Here is a 20,757-nt window from a genome sequence, read left to right as displayed (position 1 = left end):
ACGACCCAGAGTTGGGTGGTGGGACGATGCGGACGTGTTTCCCATCAATTGCCCCTCCGCAGTTAGGAAAGTCCCACCGCTCGGCAAAGTGGGAGGCCACAGTCTGCCATTCCTGTGGCGTGGAAGGAAACTGCTGAGGAAAACAAAAATAAATTCATATTTTTGCACATAAACATGGCAAGCAGATTAGAAACAAACATTCTTGGCCAACCTCCAGATAGCATTTATTAAGGGGAATTTAACAACACCAAATTATAAGGTACACCTATCATATTCCCCCTCCCCCCCTCTCATTGGCCATTTCTAACATTATGGGGGGTGGGGAAATCTTGGACAGGTAACCCTCTTCACTTCATTGAGAGATGAATGCCTAAATAATGGGTATTACTTTGAACAGCCCCTCCTTAGTTACACTATTGGCAGCCCACTGGACAGGTAAGAAGTGTCATAATACAAAGATATAAATACACATTGTACACATTTGAGCACATTTGGACATTCTGCTATTACCTATCAAGATAATAATAGTATACAAAAACTTAAAACAGTACCATTTGAAAGTATACAGACAGGCCCTTGCATTACATGCTTTGGGGAATTCATCCATACATCTGACCACTAAAGAGATGGGTATAGTGTGTATGGGTTTGGCAGTCAGCAGATAGAAGATTGAGGATAGATAGAGAATTGGTATCAGCTGACTTAGCAGTTGGGGGAGGGAGGGTTACTAAAAATGATTTGGGGATGCCACAAAAAAAAGCCTCTGCCACTCTGCCTGAATTTAAAGCACAAATCACATTTCTAAACATTTTAGGGGGTGTTTGGGGTAAAGCACTACTATGGAGATGATAAAATACATTGTTAAGTGACTACATGAGGTGAATATAGGGCAGGCGAGCATGCTGGGGAGGTTATTGAAGGCCAATCTGTATGAAGGACCTAAAAAAATAATTACATAAAAATCCAGCATGAATGAGGACAAAGGGGACATTCACAGCATATTACAATCATGGTAATTAGGGAATGAGGAAAGAAATACATTACATTAGCAAACATTATATACAATAAAATGTGATATTAAAGGATAAAAATCTTACCTTCATATACTCCTTCTGCAGGACCTGGATGATGGCAGAACAGGTCTCCGGGATAATGATACCCAGAGCATGGGGGGAGATGCCTGTCGAGAACTTGAGGTCCTGCAGGCTTCTCCCTGTCGCCAAGTACCGCAGGGTAGCGACAAGCCTCTGCTCCAGAGTGATGGCTTGCCTCATGCAGGTATCCTGCCTGCTGATATAGGGGGTCAGCGAAGCCAGCAGACGGTGAAATACGGGGTCCGTCATCCGGAGAAAGTTCCTGAAATCATCAGGATTATTCTCACGGATCTCACGGAGCAAAGGCATATGAGAGAACTGGTCACGTTGAAGCAACCAATTCTTGGTCCATGAACTCCTCCCCACCCTGTTCATGGACTGGACTTGTGTCAAGGTCAGGACCCCAACACCAAGCCCCCGCTCAGCACGAACTCTACGAGGAGTACACATACGCAACATGGCTAGAAAACGGTCGGCTGCTCAGAATGAAGTAACAGAACGCACTGAAGAACAGCAAGGCCTGTGAAGAGCGACCTGAAAAACAGTAACGAACGCACAAGAACACAATGACTACTTAAAGTCACGTGGAACTTGCTGCACGCACTGAAGAGCAGATACAAACCCACAAGCACAAACTGAACGGCAGAAAACGATCTGAAAACCACGAGTCTGAAAAAGCGCGAATCGTCTCTCACCAAACTTTTACTAACACAAGATTAGCAAAAGGAGCCCAAAGGGTGCTGCGCTTGGTTCTGAACTGGCCTTTTCTAGTCTCGTTGTACGTGGTGTATGTGACCGCGTGTTTGACAATCGGAAATTCCGACAACTTTGTGCGACCATGTGTACGCAAAACAAGTTTGAGCCAACATCCGTCGGAAAAAATCCTAGGATTTTGCTGTCGGAATGTCCGAACAAAGTCCGACCGTGTGTACGGGGCATTAGAATGCAGGGTTCAGGAGTGTGTCACGCTCAGAATGCAGGGTTCAGGAGTGCATCACGCTCAGAATGCAGGGTTCTGGAGTGCATTGTGCTCAGAATGCAGGGTTCAGGAGTACGTCGTGCTCAGAATGCAGGGTTTAGAAGTGCGTCACAGTCAGAATGCAGGGTTCAGGAATACATTGCGCTCAGAATGCAGGGTTCAGGAGTGCGTCACTAAGAATTCAGGGTTCAGGGGTGAGTCACGCTCAGAATGCAGGGTTTAGGAATGCGTTGCGCTCAGAATGTAGGGTTCAGGAATGCGTCACTAAGAATGCAGGGTTCAGGAGTGCGTCAGGCTCAGAATGCAGGGTTTAGGAGTGTGTCACACTCAGAATGCAGGATTCAGGAGTACGTCGCGCTCAGAATTCAGGGTTCAGGAGTGCGTCACTAAGAATGCAGGGTTCAGGAGTGCGTCGCGCTCAGAATGCATGGTTTAGGAGTGCGTCACACTCAGAATGCAGGGTTCAGGAGTACGTCGCTCTCAGAATGCAGGGTTCAGGTGTGCGTCGTGCTCAGAATGCAGGGTTCAGGAATGCATCATGGTCAGAATGCAGGGTTCAGGAGTGCGTTACGGTCAGAATGCAGGGTTCAGGAGTGTGTTGCTCTCAGAACGCAGGGTTCAAGAGTACATTGCGTACAGAACGCAGGGTTCAGGAGTGCGTTGCGTTCAGAATGCAGGGTTCAGGATTGCGTTACGGTCAGAATGCAGGGCTCAGGAGTGTGTTACGGTCAGAACACAGGGTTCAGGAGTGTGTTACAGTCAGAATGCAGGGTTCAGGATTGCGTTACGGTCAGAATGCAGGGTTCAGGAGTGCGTTACGGTCAGAACACAGGGTTCAGGAGTGTGTTACAGTCAGAATGCAGGGTTTAGGAGTGCGTTACAGTCAGAATGCAGGGTTCAGGAGTGCGTTACAGTCAGAATGCAGAGTTTAGGAGTACGTTACGGTCAGAATGCAGGGATCAAGAGTGCGGTCAGTCAGAATGCATGGTCCAGGAGTGCCTTATGGTCAGAATGCAGGGATCAGGCGTGAGTTAGGCTCAGAATGCAGGGATCGGGGGGTGGGTAGTGATGTGAGGGGGGCAGAGGACACCACTATGTGTGTGTGTGGGGGGTCACTGCTATGTGGGTGGCCCTGCCCATGACAGTGTCCTCTGCCCCTTCACATCACCTCCCCCCACACCTCCCCCCACCTCTGCACCCTCTCTCCCCTCCACCTCCCATAGCAGTTTGCTACCAGTGGAAAGCAGAGGGAAGTGCGGTTCTGGACGGAGGACGGGCTTAGCAGTTCTGGATGGAGGATGGGAGCAGGAGCCGGCAGAGTGATCTTTCATTTGGGAAAGTTGGCGATTGGTTCCCCTGTGTCTTATCAACCAATCACCTGTGGCTTATAATCAGAGGTTACTTTGGGCGGCTCCTCCTCCTGCCCTCCGTTCTGAGCTGGGCTGACTTCTGCTCACTGCTGTTCACTGATGACAGGCAGTGGAGGTAGCTTGCGGGAATGGGACACATTTTAGGGCCGGCCCTATCGAGCAGGCTGGGTAAATGGCCTTGGCAGGCCGTAGTTTGAGGACTCCTGGTGTAAATGAATCACAACCCCACTGTCAGTTTTTGTATAAAACACACACCCAAAAACACCTGAATATGCTAAAGAAAAAAAAAAAAGCTAATGTACTTTGTGAAACATGGGGTGTAGAGCATAGGGTGAATGAGCATACAAGTGTGCACAGGGAATTTGAAAGAATGAGATTCTGTATGTTGAGCATAGTTAAGCATAGGAAAGCACACAGAATAACGCTCAATGTGTGAATGGGGGCTAAATTAAGCAAGCTGAATCCATATTTCATTATCTTTTATCCCATGTGACATAAAAACCACATACAGTAGGTGTCATTTTTTCTTCTTTCAGGTGCTAATTATACAATTCTAAATTAAAAACTGAACACAGAGGCTAAATCTTTTTCACATTCTTATCTAGAATTCTGAGTTTTAGAAAAAAAATATAATGTATTGTAAATAGAAGGCAGCTTTGATATACTTGTGTAATTTTCTCATTCTTTTTGTCCTACCTTTGTATGACTTGCACTTCATGTAAAGAATTATAGCCATTTTCGCCATTTTCATGTACAGAATTATAGATATTTTCTCCATTTTTGCCATTTATCAGGCATGTAAGATATAAACATCAAGATCCCAGTCAAATTTGTAAAGCAAAATTCCAACTTTGCAAAAAGTGCAGGCACACTATGAGTTAAGTTTCGTCATTTTTTTAAAGCTGGTTCACCTTTATGGTTTTTTTTTAAGGAGATTTGCACACAGGTCATGTTAGCATGTTGCAACATGTAACACGTACCTTGTTAAAATTATGTAAAAAGACTCTTGCTCCCCTAGCTCCTTTTTTAAAGACTAAAAGAGCATGGGCTCCCACCTCTAATGCATATGATTTCCTTGGGCTAGCTTTTGCTTTTAAAGGGGAACTCCACACTCCACTCCATTCTCCAATGCTCTTGTCTCCCCCCTCTAATCCCTTGGATTTCCATGGGCTAACTTTTGCTTTTAAAGGGGAACTCCACACTCCATTCTCCAATGCTCTTGTTTCCCCCCTCCATTCTCCAATGCTCTTGTCTCCCCCCTAAATTTCATTTAAAACTGCTCGCAGCTGTAATGTATTGCCGGATCCCGGCAATATAGATAAAAATCATTGAAAAAAACGGCACCCCCCCCCCAGTCCATTGCCAGGCCCTTTGGGTTTGGTATGGATTTTAAGGGGAACCCCGAGACAAAATTAAGCAAAAAATGGCGTGGGGTCCCCCCTCAATATCCGTACTAGACCCTTATGCGAGCACGCAACCTGGCAGACCACAGGAAAAAGGGGTCGAGAGAGAGCGCCCCACCTCCTGAACCGTACCAGGCCACATGCCCTGAACATGGGGTGGGTGTTTTGGTGTCCCCATGGGGACCAGGGCCTCTTCCCCACATCCCTTGCCAGGTGGTTGTGGGGGTCTGCTGGTGGGGAGCTTATCGGAATCTGGAAGCCCCCTTTAACAAGGGGACCCCCTGATCCCGCCCCCTATATAAATGGGTATCGGGCACATTGTACCCCTACACAATCACCAGGAAAAGTGCAAAAAAAAGTAAAAATGACAGTAGACAATACCTTTATTAAAAAATAAAAACATCCCATAATGTCTATCCATCTTCAAATACAGCGTCCGACGCCCCGAGAAAAAAAAAACTGAAAAACTCCCGCTGACTGCAGGCTTTTCACTTTGACAGCTGTTATATAACTGAGGGCAAGGCCTCCCGGTGATGCAAATGGATGACCCCGCCCCCCCTGACGTTACGTGACGTCACATGACGTCAGAAGGGGCGAGGCCCTTGTCCCCATCAACATGGGGACAAGGTGTTTTGGGGGACCCCAAAACACCCTCCCCATGTTGAGGGCATGTGGCCTGGTATGGTTCAGGAGGTGGGGGCGCTCTCTCATCCCACCCCCTTTTTCTGCGGCCTGCCAGGTTGCGTGCTTCAGATAAGGGTCTAGTATGGATTTTGGGGGGGACCCCACATCATTTTTTTTTAAATTTTGGCACAGGGTTCCCCTTGATATCCATACCAGACCTGAAGTGCCTGGTATGGATTATGGGGGGACCCCCACGCTATTTTTTTTTTTTAATTTTGGTGCGGGGTTCCCCTTAATATTCATACCAGACCCAAAGGGCCTGGTAATGGACTGGGGGGAACCCATGATGTTTTTTCAATGATTTTTATCTATATTTCCGGGATCCGGCAATACATTACAGCCACGAGCAGTTTTAAATTACATTTTTTTCCTTTAGAAATGTCATTTTGCTGTGGTACACATGGGAAAGATGGGCTACTTTACAGGCATACTAAGGACACCCCCCAGGCACGATATTTAACCGGTTCAATACAGGGCATTTTCACTCCCTTCCTTCCCAGACCAATTTTTAGTTTTCAGCCCTGTCGCACTTTAAACGACAATTGCGCGTTCGTGCAACGTTGTACCCAAACAAAATTGACGTCCTTTTTTTCCCCACAAATAGAGCTTTCTTTTGGTGGTATTTTATCACCTCTGTGGTTTTTATTTTTTTCGCTATAAACAAAAGAAGAGCGACAATTTTGAAAAAAACACAATATTTTTTACTTTTTGCTATAATAAATATCCCAATTTTTTAAAAAAAAAACTAATTCTTTCCTCAGTTTCAGCCGATATGTATTCTTCTACATATTTTTGGTAAAAAAAAAATCGCAATAAGCGTATATTGATTGGTTTGCGCAAAAGTTATAGCGTCTACAAAATACTGGATAGATTTATGGCATTTAAAAAAAAAAAATTATTTATTTTTTTTTTTACTAGTAATAGCGGCGATCGCGATTTTTTTTTCATGACTGTGACATTATGGTGGACACATCGGACACTTTTGACACATTTTTGGGACTATTCACATTTATACAGCGATCAATGCTATAAAATTGCATTGATTACTGTGTAAATGTGACAGGCAGTGAGGGGGTTAACCACTAGGGGGACACAAGGGGTTAAATGTGTTTCCTAGGGAATGCTTCTAACTGTAGGGGGCGGGGACGTACAAGGGTAGGAGACCGATCAGTGTTCCGCTGTACTAGGAACACAGATCGCTCTCCTCTCACCTCTCAACTCTCACCTGTGTGTGTAAACGAACAGATCCACGGTCCGGCCCGGTTAACGGGCAATCGCGGGTGCCCGGCGGACATCGCGGCCGCACGCGCCCCCTAGATGGCCGGGAACCCGAGGCCGTCATATGACGTCCACCCAGGATGGGAAATCCCATCTGTGGACGTCATATGTACATACGCGGGTAGGGAAGTGGTTAAAGGAATATTTAATTTTTATTGTTGAACAATTAATTTAAATTATAGGAAATCAAACAGGCTCTTGCACTAAATGTAATTTATTTAAGATCTGATTGCAGTGTATGGTCACCTTTAAAGATCAAGATCTGAAAATATTAGTTTATTGGGTTTAGAAACACTTCTCTATTCTTTGTAATGTATTGAAAGATTTGGGTAAAAAAAGAAAAAAACACATTTCAAAGATATATTAGAAGTAATAGGAATGAGATTAGCATCAAAAGGGTTAATTAATTGAGAACACCTACTAATTGCTTAACAAGACACACAACCAATTAGATGAAATTAACCAATTGTATTTAGCATGCGCTATTATCAATGAGAAAACCGCAGTTACCCTAGCGCCAGTTGCAGTGTACATACACGGGTATTTATTATCGCCATTTGTGATTCAACGTGCGTCAGTTCGCACGTTAGATTAACAATGTTTCCGGTGCACCAATTAATGTATGAACTGGTGCAGTGCCTTCTTCTTAGTGAATGACCCTCTATGTTAACCTTTCTTTTATCGGCGGAGGTATCCAAGGAGAGCATGTGGTGTTATGGAGTAATCCTTCCATTTGACAGTGGGGGAACAACCAGGGAGTTAAGACCTGTGCAGTCCTTGAAGCACCCCTTTTAAAAGGGGAAAACGCAAGTTACCTATTTTGGGCTAAATAGGTCCACATGAAGGTGATTGCAGTTATAAATCATGGTGGGACTTACTGGTGGCGATAAACAGATATCAAGACATCTGCACATTGATACTGGGAATATAAGAGACTTACATCTGTTGTATATTGTTTGATTGCATTGTGTGAATTGTGGTGGTATTCACCTGTAGTATACTTGCATACATATATGAAATGATTACCAGGGCATTTTAATTAAAAAAAAATGGAGTGAAGTGTACAAAGACAAGTGTGCCTACATTCAAGCATGGTGGTGGAAGTGTCATGGTCTGGGGCTGCATGAGTTCTGCCGGCACTGGGGAGCTACAGTTCACTGAGGGAACAATGAATGCCAACATGTACTGTGACATACTGAAGCAAAGCATGATCCCCTCCCTTCGGAGACTGGGCCGCAGGGCAGTATTCCAACATAACGACCCCAAACACAAATCCAAGACGACCACTGCCTTGCTAACGAAGTTGAGGGTAAATCTGATGGACTGGCCAAGCATGTCTCCAGACCTAAACCCTATTGAGCATCTGTGGGGCATCCTCAAATGGAAGGCGGAGGAGTGCAAGGTCTCTAATATCCACCAGCTTCATGATATCATCATGGAGGAGTGGAAGAGGACTCCAGTGGCAACCTGTGAAGCTCTGGTGTACTCACTTTTGTTGCCAGCGGTTTAGACAGTAATGGCTGTGTGTTGAGTTATTTTGAGAGAACAGCAAATTTACACTGTTATTTATACAAGCTGTACACGCACTACTTTACATTGTAGCAAAGTGTCATTTCTTCAGTGTAGTCTCATGAAAAGATATAATAAAATATTTACAAAAATGTGAGGGGTGTACTCACATTTGTGAGATACTGTTTGATGCACAGCACCATATCACATGGGGTGCACTGCACTTTTTTTTTCTTTGAATGAACAAATAATGCTGCTCCTGGACACCTAAATCTTTACATACTATTCAAAAAAATTATTTTATTTTCATACATACGCAAGATTTTCTCATAAAATGCTGATTGCATTTGTAATGCAATACCAACAAATATTTAAAATATTGTAGACTTGAAAAGATAAAACCATCCTATATTATTTGTCATTATTAGAAAATCAGGTATTTCTAAAAGTGAACTTGATTGTAAAGTTGTCAGCTTTGGGCTGTCATTCTATCCTAGCTGCACTAGCTACTGGAACACTGACCCGAAAAACAAATGCAGGAGGGGAATACATACTTTCAGACTTCAGGAGCTACAGTATATGTTAGTGACTTTGTACAGTACATAATGAAGTCATAATACAGAAGGCAAGCATTTTTTTAACACTAAATTAGCAATGACAGCTCCAAACATTAATCCTCAAAAGTTTACTTTAAGTCAAATTATATTGATGTATTCACTGCCAGTGACATAAGGGATACAAGAATAGAACTGCTTGCAGCTGACTGGCTCAGTAACCTAAAAGATGAATTCCCTTGGTCTCCTAGGGTTATTAATGAATGGCTGCAATCAGTGGCTTAAAAAAACATCAAATGAAATAACTCATAAAAAATGTTAGTGCCCCACCCCTCCCCCCAGAACGTTGTGCCCTGCCTTTTATTGGATCCTTCCTGCCCTGTGCCCACAACCTGCAGCTCTCCCCCCTGCCTGTGGCAGCAATGACAGCAGGTTGTGCAGGGGATCATATTGAGGTCACACAGCAGGGAGGGTCAGATCTGTTCTGAATGGGGAGAAGGAGGATTGGTAAACATGTCTCTCATAGTTACATAGTTACATAGTAGGTGAGGTTGAAAAAAGACACAAGTCCATCAAGTCCAACCTATGTGTGTGATTATGTGTCAGTATTACATTACATATCCCTGTATATTGCGGTCATTCAGGTGATTATCTAATAGTTTCTTGAAGCTATCAATGCTCCCCGCTGAGACCACCGCCTGTGGAAGGGAATTCCACATCCTTGCCGCTCTTACAGTAAAGATGTTTACGGATCTATTCAGTTTCTTGAATGAACACCTGAAGGGATTGGTAAACATGAATTACATGTTTATGATCACTTCTTTGTGTGAGTGAACACAGAAGTGCTCAGTGCTGAACATTTCTTTATACATAGAAAAACATATGGAAAGTGGAGCAAGTGGAAATGTTACTAAAGTAACGCAATGTCCATCTTATCAGTCTTGAGAGCTCCAAGCTCTAATATATGGAAATGAGAAGGAAAGTCAACTGATTCATGGCCAGCATTGTTGGGGGGAGTAGAAACGATATCCAAAAATGCAGAGAGAAAGGAGAGCACATTGTTTGTATCTCCCAAATGTGCATGCTCCAAAATGTGTCGCGAGCACGCCAGTGACATCATCATGGTCAGGCGCTGCGTTCCAGCTTGTGTTCCAGCCCTTGGCCCTCTTCTACCAACATCTAGCTGGCCAGGACAGCCCTACAAATGGCAGAGTGAAAATATAAACAGAAAAAGTATTTCTCCTGCGCTCGTGCAGGCAGTATTAGTGTAAAGAAGTAGTAATTACGAATTGTAAGTAGTATAGAACGATCATGCGTATCCCGCTGCCTAGACTGACCAGGGGTGGTCCGAAGGAAGTTAAGTGAAAAAAAAGGGGTGGAAAGCGCGTGACATAACGCATGAATCAAAGTGATATGATTTATTCATAGACAAAGTAGATATATACAAAGAAATTACTACAAATTCATTTAAATGGGTTACAAAATATTCATTAAAAATTAATAATTCATTATGCCCATGCAAGGGCAAATGCTCAAGGTAGCCTAATGCGTTTGGAGGTTTTCCCTCTTCATTAGAGCCTTGGAGAGAAGAAGAAGAACAAGAAAGTCTGTAGGGTGTGGTAGATACACATGAAGAGGAATGGCTGATTCAGAGATGTATCACATAGTAGGTGATGTATTCTCCCTTACTCTAGAGGTATCCACACCACAACGCTCTGTGAATATTGGTCAGATGACAATCACATCTAAAAGGGTTGTTGGACAAATGTATTACTTCTAGACCAATGAAGTTATGCATGTCAGGAAGAACCTCTAATTTGTTATTTTCCATGAAGAGGCTTTTAATAAAGGGACCAAGCCCAATAAAACTTCCATTTGAAATTAATTAAGCTAGCTAAGGGGTGATAGCGAGAGATTGAAGAAACAGCCTTACTACCTTGCTGTAGTTTCTTAAAATCACACGTTTCTTAAAATCTACAAGTGGCAGAGACGGCTCCCAGCGCGGACCTGTGCAGTCCCCACTCATCGAACGTTTACATTATGTGCCAGTTCTTATTCTTCCCCATGTGAGTTTTATTCTGTATGCTTGGAATAAATGATTTAATAGTCTATACTCAGAGGCACCTTTACTTTCTTTTTTTCTCTAAAGATTTCTTTGTTCACTAAATACAAGGTGGCAGCGAGAAAAAAAAAAAATGAGGACTCTATTCTCCTTATTTTAGTTTTAAAAGATAAACATCAGGGGTTTATTTAGACCCTTCATATTTCCAAAACGCCTCCTAGTGACAGTACTATAAAAAAAACCCCACACAAAATAAAACGCAAATAAGCCCCCCCACACACACACATAATTACACACAATGTGGTGATGTATGTTACATGTATTGTTGCCACTAATGAAACAATGATCCATTGATACACTGGGCATGTGTTATGGTGTTAATATGCACTACAGTGCTTGATGTTATTTTTATTTATTTATTTTTTATACTTTTGTAAACAACATTAATTCAACTCAATATGTGCCACAAGCTTTCTAGTAACATGCAGCATCTAGTAACATGCTGCATTCGGAAAAAATGTATGCTTGCATCATTTTATCGTAATACACATACCCCAGCACAAAAGGTTTGAAGCCAACTTCTAGTTTTTTACCATAAGTAGCTTGAATACAGTTTTGCATACCTTCAATCTGCATATGAGTTTGTGTGAACTAAATAATGATTTTAGTGTATTTTTTATAGAAAATAATGTTTTGATAAACACGTGTACTGAAATGGCAACGAGGTTCAGTTTATGTGGCCATAGTTATGTGCGTAGTAAGACTGAGCTAGAGTTTCAGCTAAAAAGCATTCAGTACATTCAGTGCACTTGTGACAAGCTGTGGTTAGACACTGAACTTACTCCCCCCCATCACAGAAACCTGCTATGTTCCTCTTTTTGTGCAAAAGCTTGCTTGCTGACAGATAAGGGAACCGCAAAAGAGTACACTGCAGAAAAACGAAAGTCTTGCATAAGGTTGAAAATATATGTTTTGCAGAACTTGTCTGGTATCAAAGGTGTAGGTTGACTTTTAAAAGATTACAATGTTTGTATAACGGAAATATTCGCTTGTGACACAATATACTGAAATTATATGTACAACTCTGTAAGCTGTAATTGTCACACTTGGCATGCAGACAGGAGTTGGGTCAGGTGTCCACTTTGGCCAAAGTGGAGTAAAACTCCCTTAAACGAATCCTGTGTCCAGCAAAGTCATTTACCAATATTCTGCTTCCCTTCTTCATTTGGTGCATTTGGCCATGAGGGGGGAATATAGGTGTGACCTGTTGAGGCAGGCGGCACTGTTTTCCACCAGACCTACAAGGAGAGGTCCGAGAGGCCAACCCTGTGGGCTATATCGTAGTCTCAAAAGGCGCATTCTAGAACTGTTATCTAGGAGACTGCACTGTTTCCCATTTGGTGGCCTGCTGTGGATGACCTTGGTAGCGTCAAAAGGACCTGGGAACCTGAGAAATAGATAGCTGGAGCTCCAACAGGAACAGGTGAGAGTCTTTTTACTTTTGATTTTGGATAACAGTCAGACAGCCTGAGAGAAGGGAAGCTTGATCACCTTCTGAGAGGAATGTCCGTCCAGATGATTGTGCATCTTTCGGATGAATCTTCAGTCAGTCAGTCAGTAATTTTTGGGTGGGAGTATCTGGTATGATTGATGTGTGTATGAAACATCACTTTGTGGTGAGGCGAAAGTTTACCTCTTCTAAGAGTGGTTCCTGGCCAGGAGACTGCGCCCAGGCCACTGACTGAGGGAAGCGTTGTCTATTGTTCCTACTTGTGTCAAGGATTCAGACCCCTTACTGAATTCTCATCATTTACCCTACCTTCTGTGTCTGTCTTGATGTCTTTAGGTTACAAGTATGGGTGGGAAACATAGTGTTGAATCTCCCCTACAGTCCATGATCTCCAACTTCAGAAAGGGATTTTCTTGCAATTTAAAACTTAGTCCTGAGAGCCCAGGGAACCTTTGACTTAGAGACCATTGACCGATTATTTGAGAATAATTTGTCAGACTCACAGAAACATGACCAAGACGCACCTTCCAGGAGGAATGTTCATCCGGATGATTGTGCATCCCTCAAATAAATCCTCAGCCAGTCAGTTAGGAGGAATGTTCGCCGGATGATTGTGCATCCCTCGAATAAATCCTCAGCCAGTCAGTCAGGAGGAATGTTCATCTGGATGATTATGCATCCCTCGAACAAATCCTGTCAGTCAGTCAGTCAGCTAGGAGAAACGTCCGTCTGAATGATTGTGCATCCCCAGGACAAATGGGAGATAAAGACCTGCAGTGGATAGAAGCCACAAAAGAGGAACAGTGCAGAATTATGGTTATGACAAGGGTAGTGACACTAACAAAACAAACAAAACACATATATTCTTAACCTGAAGAGACAGATCAGCCTCCCCCATATGTAGAGGAACGGACATCAGATAGAAACAGGTCAGAGCCATGTCCAAATGCCCCGTCCAGTAGACAAGAGGACTCAAGTTGTTGTCCACCTACATCAGATTCAGCAAGTTTGTCAATGCCAAATCTCAGTAAATATACTCCTAACCGTAACACTCTGGGTATAGGCAGGACAGAAATAGGGAACTCAGTAGTAGTCAATGGGCCCCCCAATCAAGTGTCCACTTCCACTCCGAGAAATCCCGATGCAAAAAAACGGACCCTTGCCCTGTCTTTCAACATACCTCTGCAAATGCCCCTAATGCCACGTACACACGAGCGGACTTTCTGGCATACTTGGTCCGGCGGACCAGAGTCTGCCGGACAATTCGACTGTGTGTAGGCTCCGGCGGACTTTTCCGGCGGACTTTTTCCCAAAAGCCCGCCGGATCTAGATTTGAAACATGTTTTAAATCTTTCCGTCGGACTCAGTTTCTGGCGGAAAGTCCGCTCGTCTGTGTGCTGGTCCGACGGAAAGCCCGCTCGTCTGTATGCTGGTCCAACGGACCAGATACGACGCAAGGGCAGGGTATTGCATTTCGCGCTCGCTGCAATAGGAAAAAAAAATTTCCTATTGCGGCGAGCGCGGGGCATACCAGGCCCTTAGGTCTGGTATGGATTTTAAAGGGAAGCCCCTACGCCGAAAAAACGGCGTGGGGTCCCCACTAAAATCCATCCCAGACCCTGATCTGAGCACGCAGCCTGGCCGGTCAGGAAAGGGGGTGGGGACGAGTGAGCGCACCCCCCTCCCTGAACCGTACCAGGCCGCATTCCCTCAGCATGCCCAGGGACTGTAACATCATAAGGGGGGCGGGGTCTCCACCTATATAAGTCACAACGGAGCCCTCAGAGAGCAGTCCAGCCGGAGAGAGCGTCGTCTCAACATCTGGAGAAGAGAAGAGGGAAGAAGACAAGAAGCCCAGAAGTCCGGACCTCCGCTGGCAAGAGAGCGGCCTGAAGACAGCGGAGGAGCCGGCCGAAGAACTGGAACACCGGGAGAAGAGACCGGAGAGAGAGCGGAGAAGAACAAACCGGACGCCGGGAGAAGAGGAACTGGAGGGACCCCCGAAGCCGGAAGAAGACCCACGAAGCTGGAGGAAGACCCCCGAAGCCGGAGGAAGACCCCCTGGAGCTGTTTAATAAATTATTTTAAAAATCTGTGTAGTGTGTTTTATTATTGACACTTTTTCCCTAGGTGCATGGGTAGGGGTACCATGTACCCCATACTCATTCACATAGGGTGGGGGGCCGGGATCTGGGGGCCCTCTTATTATAGGGGGCTCCCAGATTCCGATAAGCCCCCCGCCCGCAGACCCCGACAACCAACGGCCAGGGTTGTCGGAACGAGGCCCTTGTCCTCATCAACATGGGGACAAGGTGCTTTAGGGGAGGGGGGGCCCCGCAGGGCCCCCCTCCCCCAAAGCACCCACCCCCCATGTTGAGGGCATGCGGCCTGGTACGGTTCAGGGAGGGGGGGGGGCGCTCGCTCGTCCCCACCCCCTTTCCTGACCGGCCGGGCTGCGTGCTCGGATCAAGGTCTGGGATGGATCTTAGGGGGAACCCCACGCTGTTTTTTTGGCGTAGGGGCTTCCCTTTAAAATCCATACTAGACCTAAGGGCCTGGTATGACCCGCGACGGGGCTCGCAAGGTGTCAATCTCGCCGATAAAAGCGGCAAGATTGACTTCCTTTTCTAGTCCCGTCGCACCTGAGTCACGTTCAAAATGAACGAACTTGTCCATGTGTGGGCAAGTCCGTTCATTCTGAAAGTCCGCCGTAACTCCGGCGAAAGTCCGTCGGAAAGATGGGCGGACTTAGCCCGCCGGAAAGTCCGGTCGTGTGTGGGCAAGTCCATCCGTTTTAAAGTCGGGCGCACCTGGCGGACAAAGTCCATCGGAAAGTGTGCCGGACCAAGTATGCCAGAAAGTCCGATCGTGTGTACGCAGCATAAGAGAACAGGCAGTGGGGGGACATCGAACGCTAGTTTACATCCCTTTTACCACAACAGATTTACTGAACTGGAAGATCCATAACCCTGTCAAGCCATGACGGATTTGCTCCGGTCAATAATTCAGACCCATAACCCTACTTGGTCGGACTGTCAGCAACTTTTATTGACCCTTTTTAATACTGAGGAGAAACACAGAATTAACCAAGCAGCGCAGAAGTATAAAGTCAAAAGACCCTTCCTATTAGAAAGACTTTGTAGTTTGGGGGGGGACATCAAGTCCAACATCAGTTCCTGTACATGCCGGATTACCCTATTCCCTTGCTGGGCAGAGGCTTACTTGCTCACACATATACTTCCAATCTGACGGACAGGTTATCCTAAAATTGTCCCATCCCTCTGAAGCCCGCATACTGCAAGACATCCCGGGACTATGCATGGAAGACAACCCACCAGGATTAGCCAGACACATTCCCCCAATTCTTATTGAATATAAACCAGGAGCCACTCCAGACAGCCTGAAACAGTACACAGTGCCACAAAAGCCAGACCCCTCTATGAATCCACAAAGGGGGAGAAAAGGAACCCTTTCAATGGGGAGAGCAACAAAACAGAGCATTCCGAGACATTAAGGTTTCCCTAATGCAGGCCCCCGGGCTAGGCCTGCCAGACAGCCAGAAAGTCTTCTATTTGTATGTCAGTGAAAAACAAGTAATAGCAGTAGGAGTCCAGATAAAATACTTGGGATCGTGGCAGCACCCTGTAGCATACTTTTCAAAACAACTGGACACTGTAGCTCAGGGTTGGCCATCCTGCCTGTGGGCCATCGCAGCAACAGCCCTCCTTGTGGCCGAAGCTGACAATTTGTCATTGGGTCAGGAGACTTATGTCAGAGTCCCACACCAAGCACAGACATCAATGGATTACAAGGGAAATCACTGGTTCACTAACAGCCGAATGGTTAAATACCAAGCTATGCTGTGTGAAAATCCTCAAATCCACTTAGAGACTGTAAACACCTTAAACCCAGCCACTCTGCTCCCCACCTCACAAGAACCCCTAACTCATGACTGTCTCCAGGTAATGGATGAAGTGTATGCAAGCCGACCAGACTTGACAGACAGCCCCATGGAAAAGCGAGACGTTGAGTACTTTACTGACGGAAGCAGTTTTGTAAAAGATGGGGTCCGCTATGCAGGCTACGCAGTTGTCACACTGGAAGCAGTGATAAAGACAAGATCCTTACTGCATGCAACCTCAGCACAGAAAGCAGAACTGATTGTACTGACCAGAGCATTACAACCGGCTGCGGGACCAAAACTAAACGTCTATGCCTTCCTGACCCTTCATGCACATGGGGCCCTGTATAAGGAGGGAGGACTTATTACATCTGGAGGAAAGAGCATCAAATATGGAACAGAAATACTAGAACTGTTAGAGGCAGTATGGGCCCCCTCTGAAGTCGCAGTGATACACTGCAGGGGCCATCAAAAGGGAGACTCCCGAGTGGCTAGAGGAAATAGAAAAGCAGATCAAGCAGCCAGAGATGCAGCATTTCAATAACCCCTACAACAGACAGACAATGGCCCTGCCTTTGTCCACAAGTGCCTCCAGGGATTAGCAACAACACTTAAGATTACTTGGAAACCACACACTGCATATAGGCCCCAAAGCTCTGGAAAAGTTGAACGAATGAACCGCACGCTCACGTCACAACTGGCCAAGCTCTGTCAGGAAACCCAAATGAAATGGACCTTGATATTGCCCATTGCTTTACTGAGAATTCGGAGTACCCCAACAAGGAGGACAAATCTGTCCCCTTTTGAGGTATTATATGGTAGGCCCCCACCCATCATTAGAGGTATTAGATAATATTTGCATCAGATAGGAGGGGTTGTTAGCCGTGAAATGATACAGAGTATGCAAGACATAGGGAAATGGGTTCAAGAGAGCGTGAGCTTGTTAAAACCCAGTCCACCCCTTTAAAACCAGGAAATACAGTGTGGGTAAAAGAGTGGAACTTAACCCCACTAGGGCTAAGATGGAGAGGTCCTTACACTGTTCTGCTATCTACCCCAACAGCCATTAAGGTGGCCAAGGTGACACCCTGGATACACCACTCTAGGGTGAAACGAGCTGCTGACCTCACAGACTCCTAGCACAGTACAGTAGATCCCCAAGACCCTTTGAGACTGAGATTGACCAGAGAAATCAGAAGGAAGAACTCCAGCCCTGTTTTCAGCACTTTTCTGGGAGCTGCTGAATCTACACATGGCAGAAGATAGGCGGACTGCAGCCCTGCGGCCAGCACACCCCTGGATGCCGCTGGCTCGACGCACGGCGGAAGATAAAGGACATCTACTAAGCTCTGCTCCAACCACAGCCTGGACGCTGGTTGATCTATGCATAAGCTGAAGCTTGAGGATATTCATCAGTGTAATGTTAACTAAAAATTTTTAATGAGACTGTTGGTAGCCATAGTAGTGATACCAAGCTACAAAGGGGGAGGGTGATTCATGTGACCCTTGTATAAAAACCACCAGAGTAGGATCCATAACTACCAAGATGTTACTGTGGCACTCTCATCATCAATGCAAGGGCACAGTGACTGGTATCTGCATACATAATGGGACTGCCTATTCAATGTGCTCCATTGAAAATCAGATAACCTGTTATGACCCCACTTATGCACCCTATAAAACTTGGCTAACTGTTCGGAGCTTTAGCTCCACCAGTAAGCTGGTAAACCATACCCTGATCATCAATTCAAGTATTGCAGAGACAAGTTTTAATTATTTTCTCATTCTCCCTATAGTGTATGGAGTGCTGATATTTCTACACTTTTTGTATTCCTATTGTTACCATGGGCCAAGGGTTACTACCCCAGTGTTTCATAAGTTAATGAGAGACCCGACTGGAGCTGACAATGGAGAATAGTCTCGGTAGAAGAATGTTTTGTGCCTGCTAGTGAGGCCACCATAAAGAAGAAAGAAAAAAACTGTATGGTATTTAGTGATGCTTAATCTCGCTCATATTAATCGCTATGATTATGATCAAAGGGGGGAATGAAGAGGCAATGAGGGTCAGTTTATGTGGCCATAGTTATGAGCATAGTAAGACTCATCTAGAGTTTCAGCTAAAAAGCATTCAGTACATCTCATGTTCAGTGCACTTGTGACAAGCTGTGGTTAGACACTGAACTTACCCCCCCCCCCATCACAGAAACCTGCTACGTTCCTCTTTTTGTGCAAAAGCTTGCTTGCTGACAGATAAGGGAATCGCAAAAGAGTATACTGCAGAAAAACAAAAGTGTTGCATAAGGTTTAAAATACATGTTTTGCAGAACTTGTCTGGTATCAAAGGCGTAGGTTGACTTTTAAAAGGTTACAGTGTTTGTATAACAGAAATATTCACTTGTGACGCAATATACTGAAATGATATGTACAACTGTGTAAGCTGTAATTGTCACACTTGGCATGCAGATGAGAGTCGGGTCAGGTGTCCACTTTGGCCAAAGTGGAATAAAACTCCCTTAAACAAGTCCTGTTTAACAAAGTCATTTACCGATATTCTGCTTCCCTACTTCAGTACAACTATTGCAGGGTGCACAAAATCAGAAGCACTGTGCTTTCAGAAAACATATGGTGTGGTATATGGTATATGGTATAAAAAATAGTGAAACATGATAGAAAAATTAATTGGTAAAATCGCTATGTTAAGGCTAGTGTTTCTTAATGAATACTGTTATTTTTAACATACATGAAAACTGCAATGTTGTACTTACTTGGGCGATGCTGTCTCTCATGGTTGGAGATCTCCCTTTCCTAGTGGTGGTGGTGGCCATGGTTGTAGTTGTTTCCATGATGGTGGTAGACATGTCAGCCAAAAGTGTAGTGGCTGTTGTCTCAGTGGTCATGACTGATGGAACCTCACCAACAAGCATAAGATTGCCTTCCGTCCTGATATTGGGGTCACTCTCTGCAGCTAGGGAGAGCACCTTTAGACCATTGTAATACAAGCCTGAGATCTGACCCTGGAATGGCCGTCCTTGGTCCTTTCCACCAACTTTGATGGCTGCCTGGCTGTTGAATATGGTGAGCTGCCGACCTGGTGAATAACAAGAGTGATGTTAATTGTTTAGATTACAGAACATGTAATACAATACATGAAGGGGCTTTCTAACTACAAAACTTTTACATGCAGCATATATGTTCCCCTCTACTCCATATAATTTATCAGCTCAGTTTGTGCCTCATACTAGTAAAATAAATAAATAAATTTCATACAAAAAACTTTTGTGGAAATTGACTATCATGGACCTAGAACATCTCTTGACAGTTGAATATCACCACCTTCTGGAATTCTGAAATATAATTCTGAAATCTAAATAGAATAAGAGGGGAGGCGTGACCGGGGAGGGGGAGGCGTAACTAGATGAGGTTTTGAGCGGACATCCTGTGGAGAACTCCTGCTATCCTGACATGCTCCTGGGACACCTGCTCTGGTGATTGTGTCAGTGACCGGAGATAGCTGAGACCGCTGGTTGCTGTCTCAGCTGACTGAGCTGGGGACTCAGCCAGGGGCGGATTGGAGGACAGAGGATCGGGAAGTGTTGGGAGATTACAGTGTGGCTCAGCGTGGAGGGTGGAGCGTGTAGAGAGTGGTGAGGGGCTGCCATCCTGTTTTATCCAGCCTCCCGCTCGGTCTCTTGATCCTGGCCCGGCTTTTTCCTAGCTATAATGGCAGCATTAATTTGCATTAACTTGCATTTACCTGTACTAACCTGCGCTAGCCTGCTGTGTCCCTTGTTACTGGCTCCCGGCTCTCGGCTCCTGGCTTTGGCTCCTGAGGAGGCCAGCTGGTATCTAGTATCCTGCATTATCCTGAGCTTGTCCACCTGTTGGTTCATCAGTTGCTGGTAACCGTTTGCGGTCTCATAAGGACATATACATCAAAAGAAATCAGAAGAGACTGACCATACATCCTTTTGTGGATGGACAACTGAGCTTCAGTTCCAGACCCAGTGATGTGAGCAGTGATCATCTTGCTACACCCTGAGGTATGTCTATGGAATTCTTTTTTTTTTTTTTTTCTTGTAACTGAGCCCTATTACAGTATAACTAAACTAAATATACTGGAGTACTGTACTGTAACTGCACCCCACAATAGTTTGTTGGTTTGAGACTCCTCAGCCTACATAGCTGAATATATAAGTGGATCTTGAGCTATGTGTAAAGACATTTTCTTTGGCTATTGATGTGATGTGTTTTTGATCCAGATACAGATTCCTCCTCTTTTTTTAGCCCATCTCAAACATTTAAATTGCCAGTGATAATGATAGGGTTACTAATAGGGCTTTAAATACTGTCTCTATCTCTTGGGACAACAAACGCTTTTTCATTTTTTTTTTTTTGGCTGGGGATAGATGTCTC

General features: G+C 44.9%; 1 protein-coding gene across 29 annotated transcripts in view; it reads right to left on the bottom strand.

The window, feature by feature from the left end:
* Positions 1-20,757, bottom strand: part of NRXN2 (neurexin 2) — a 3,426,600-nt gene that overhangs the window by 89,966 nt on the left and 3,315,877 nt on the right. For all 29 annotated transcript variants that reach the window (XM_073605072.1, XM_073605074.1, XM_073605073.1 and 26 more), the window contains one exon: positions 19,110-19,432. In XM_073605072.1, coding sequence (XP_073461173.1) covers positions 19,110-19,432 — 323 coding nt within the window. The remainder of the gene's footprint in view (positions 1-19,109; positions 19,433-20,757) is intronic.

The sequence above is a fragment of the Aquarana catesbeiana genome, linkage group LG11 (assembly GCF_042186555.1).
Source record: "Aquarana catesbeiana isolate 2022-GZ linkage group LG11, ASM4218655v1, whole genome shotgun sequence".
NCBI classification, from domain to species: domain Eukaryota; kingdom Metazoa; phylum Chordata; class Amphibia; order Anura; family Ranidae; genus Aquarana; species Aquarana catesbeiana.
Note: the sequence above shows the minus strand (reverse complement) of the source record. Positions and strands in the feature narration are given on the sequence as shown.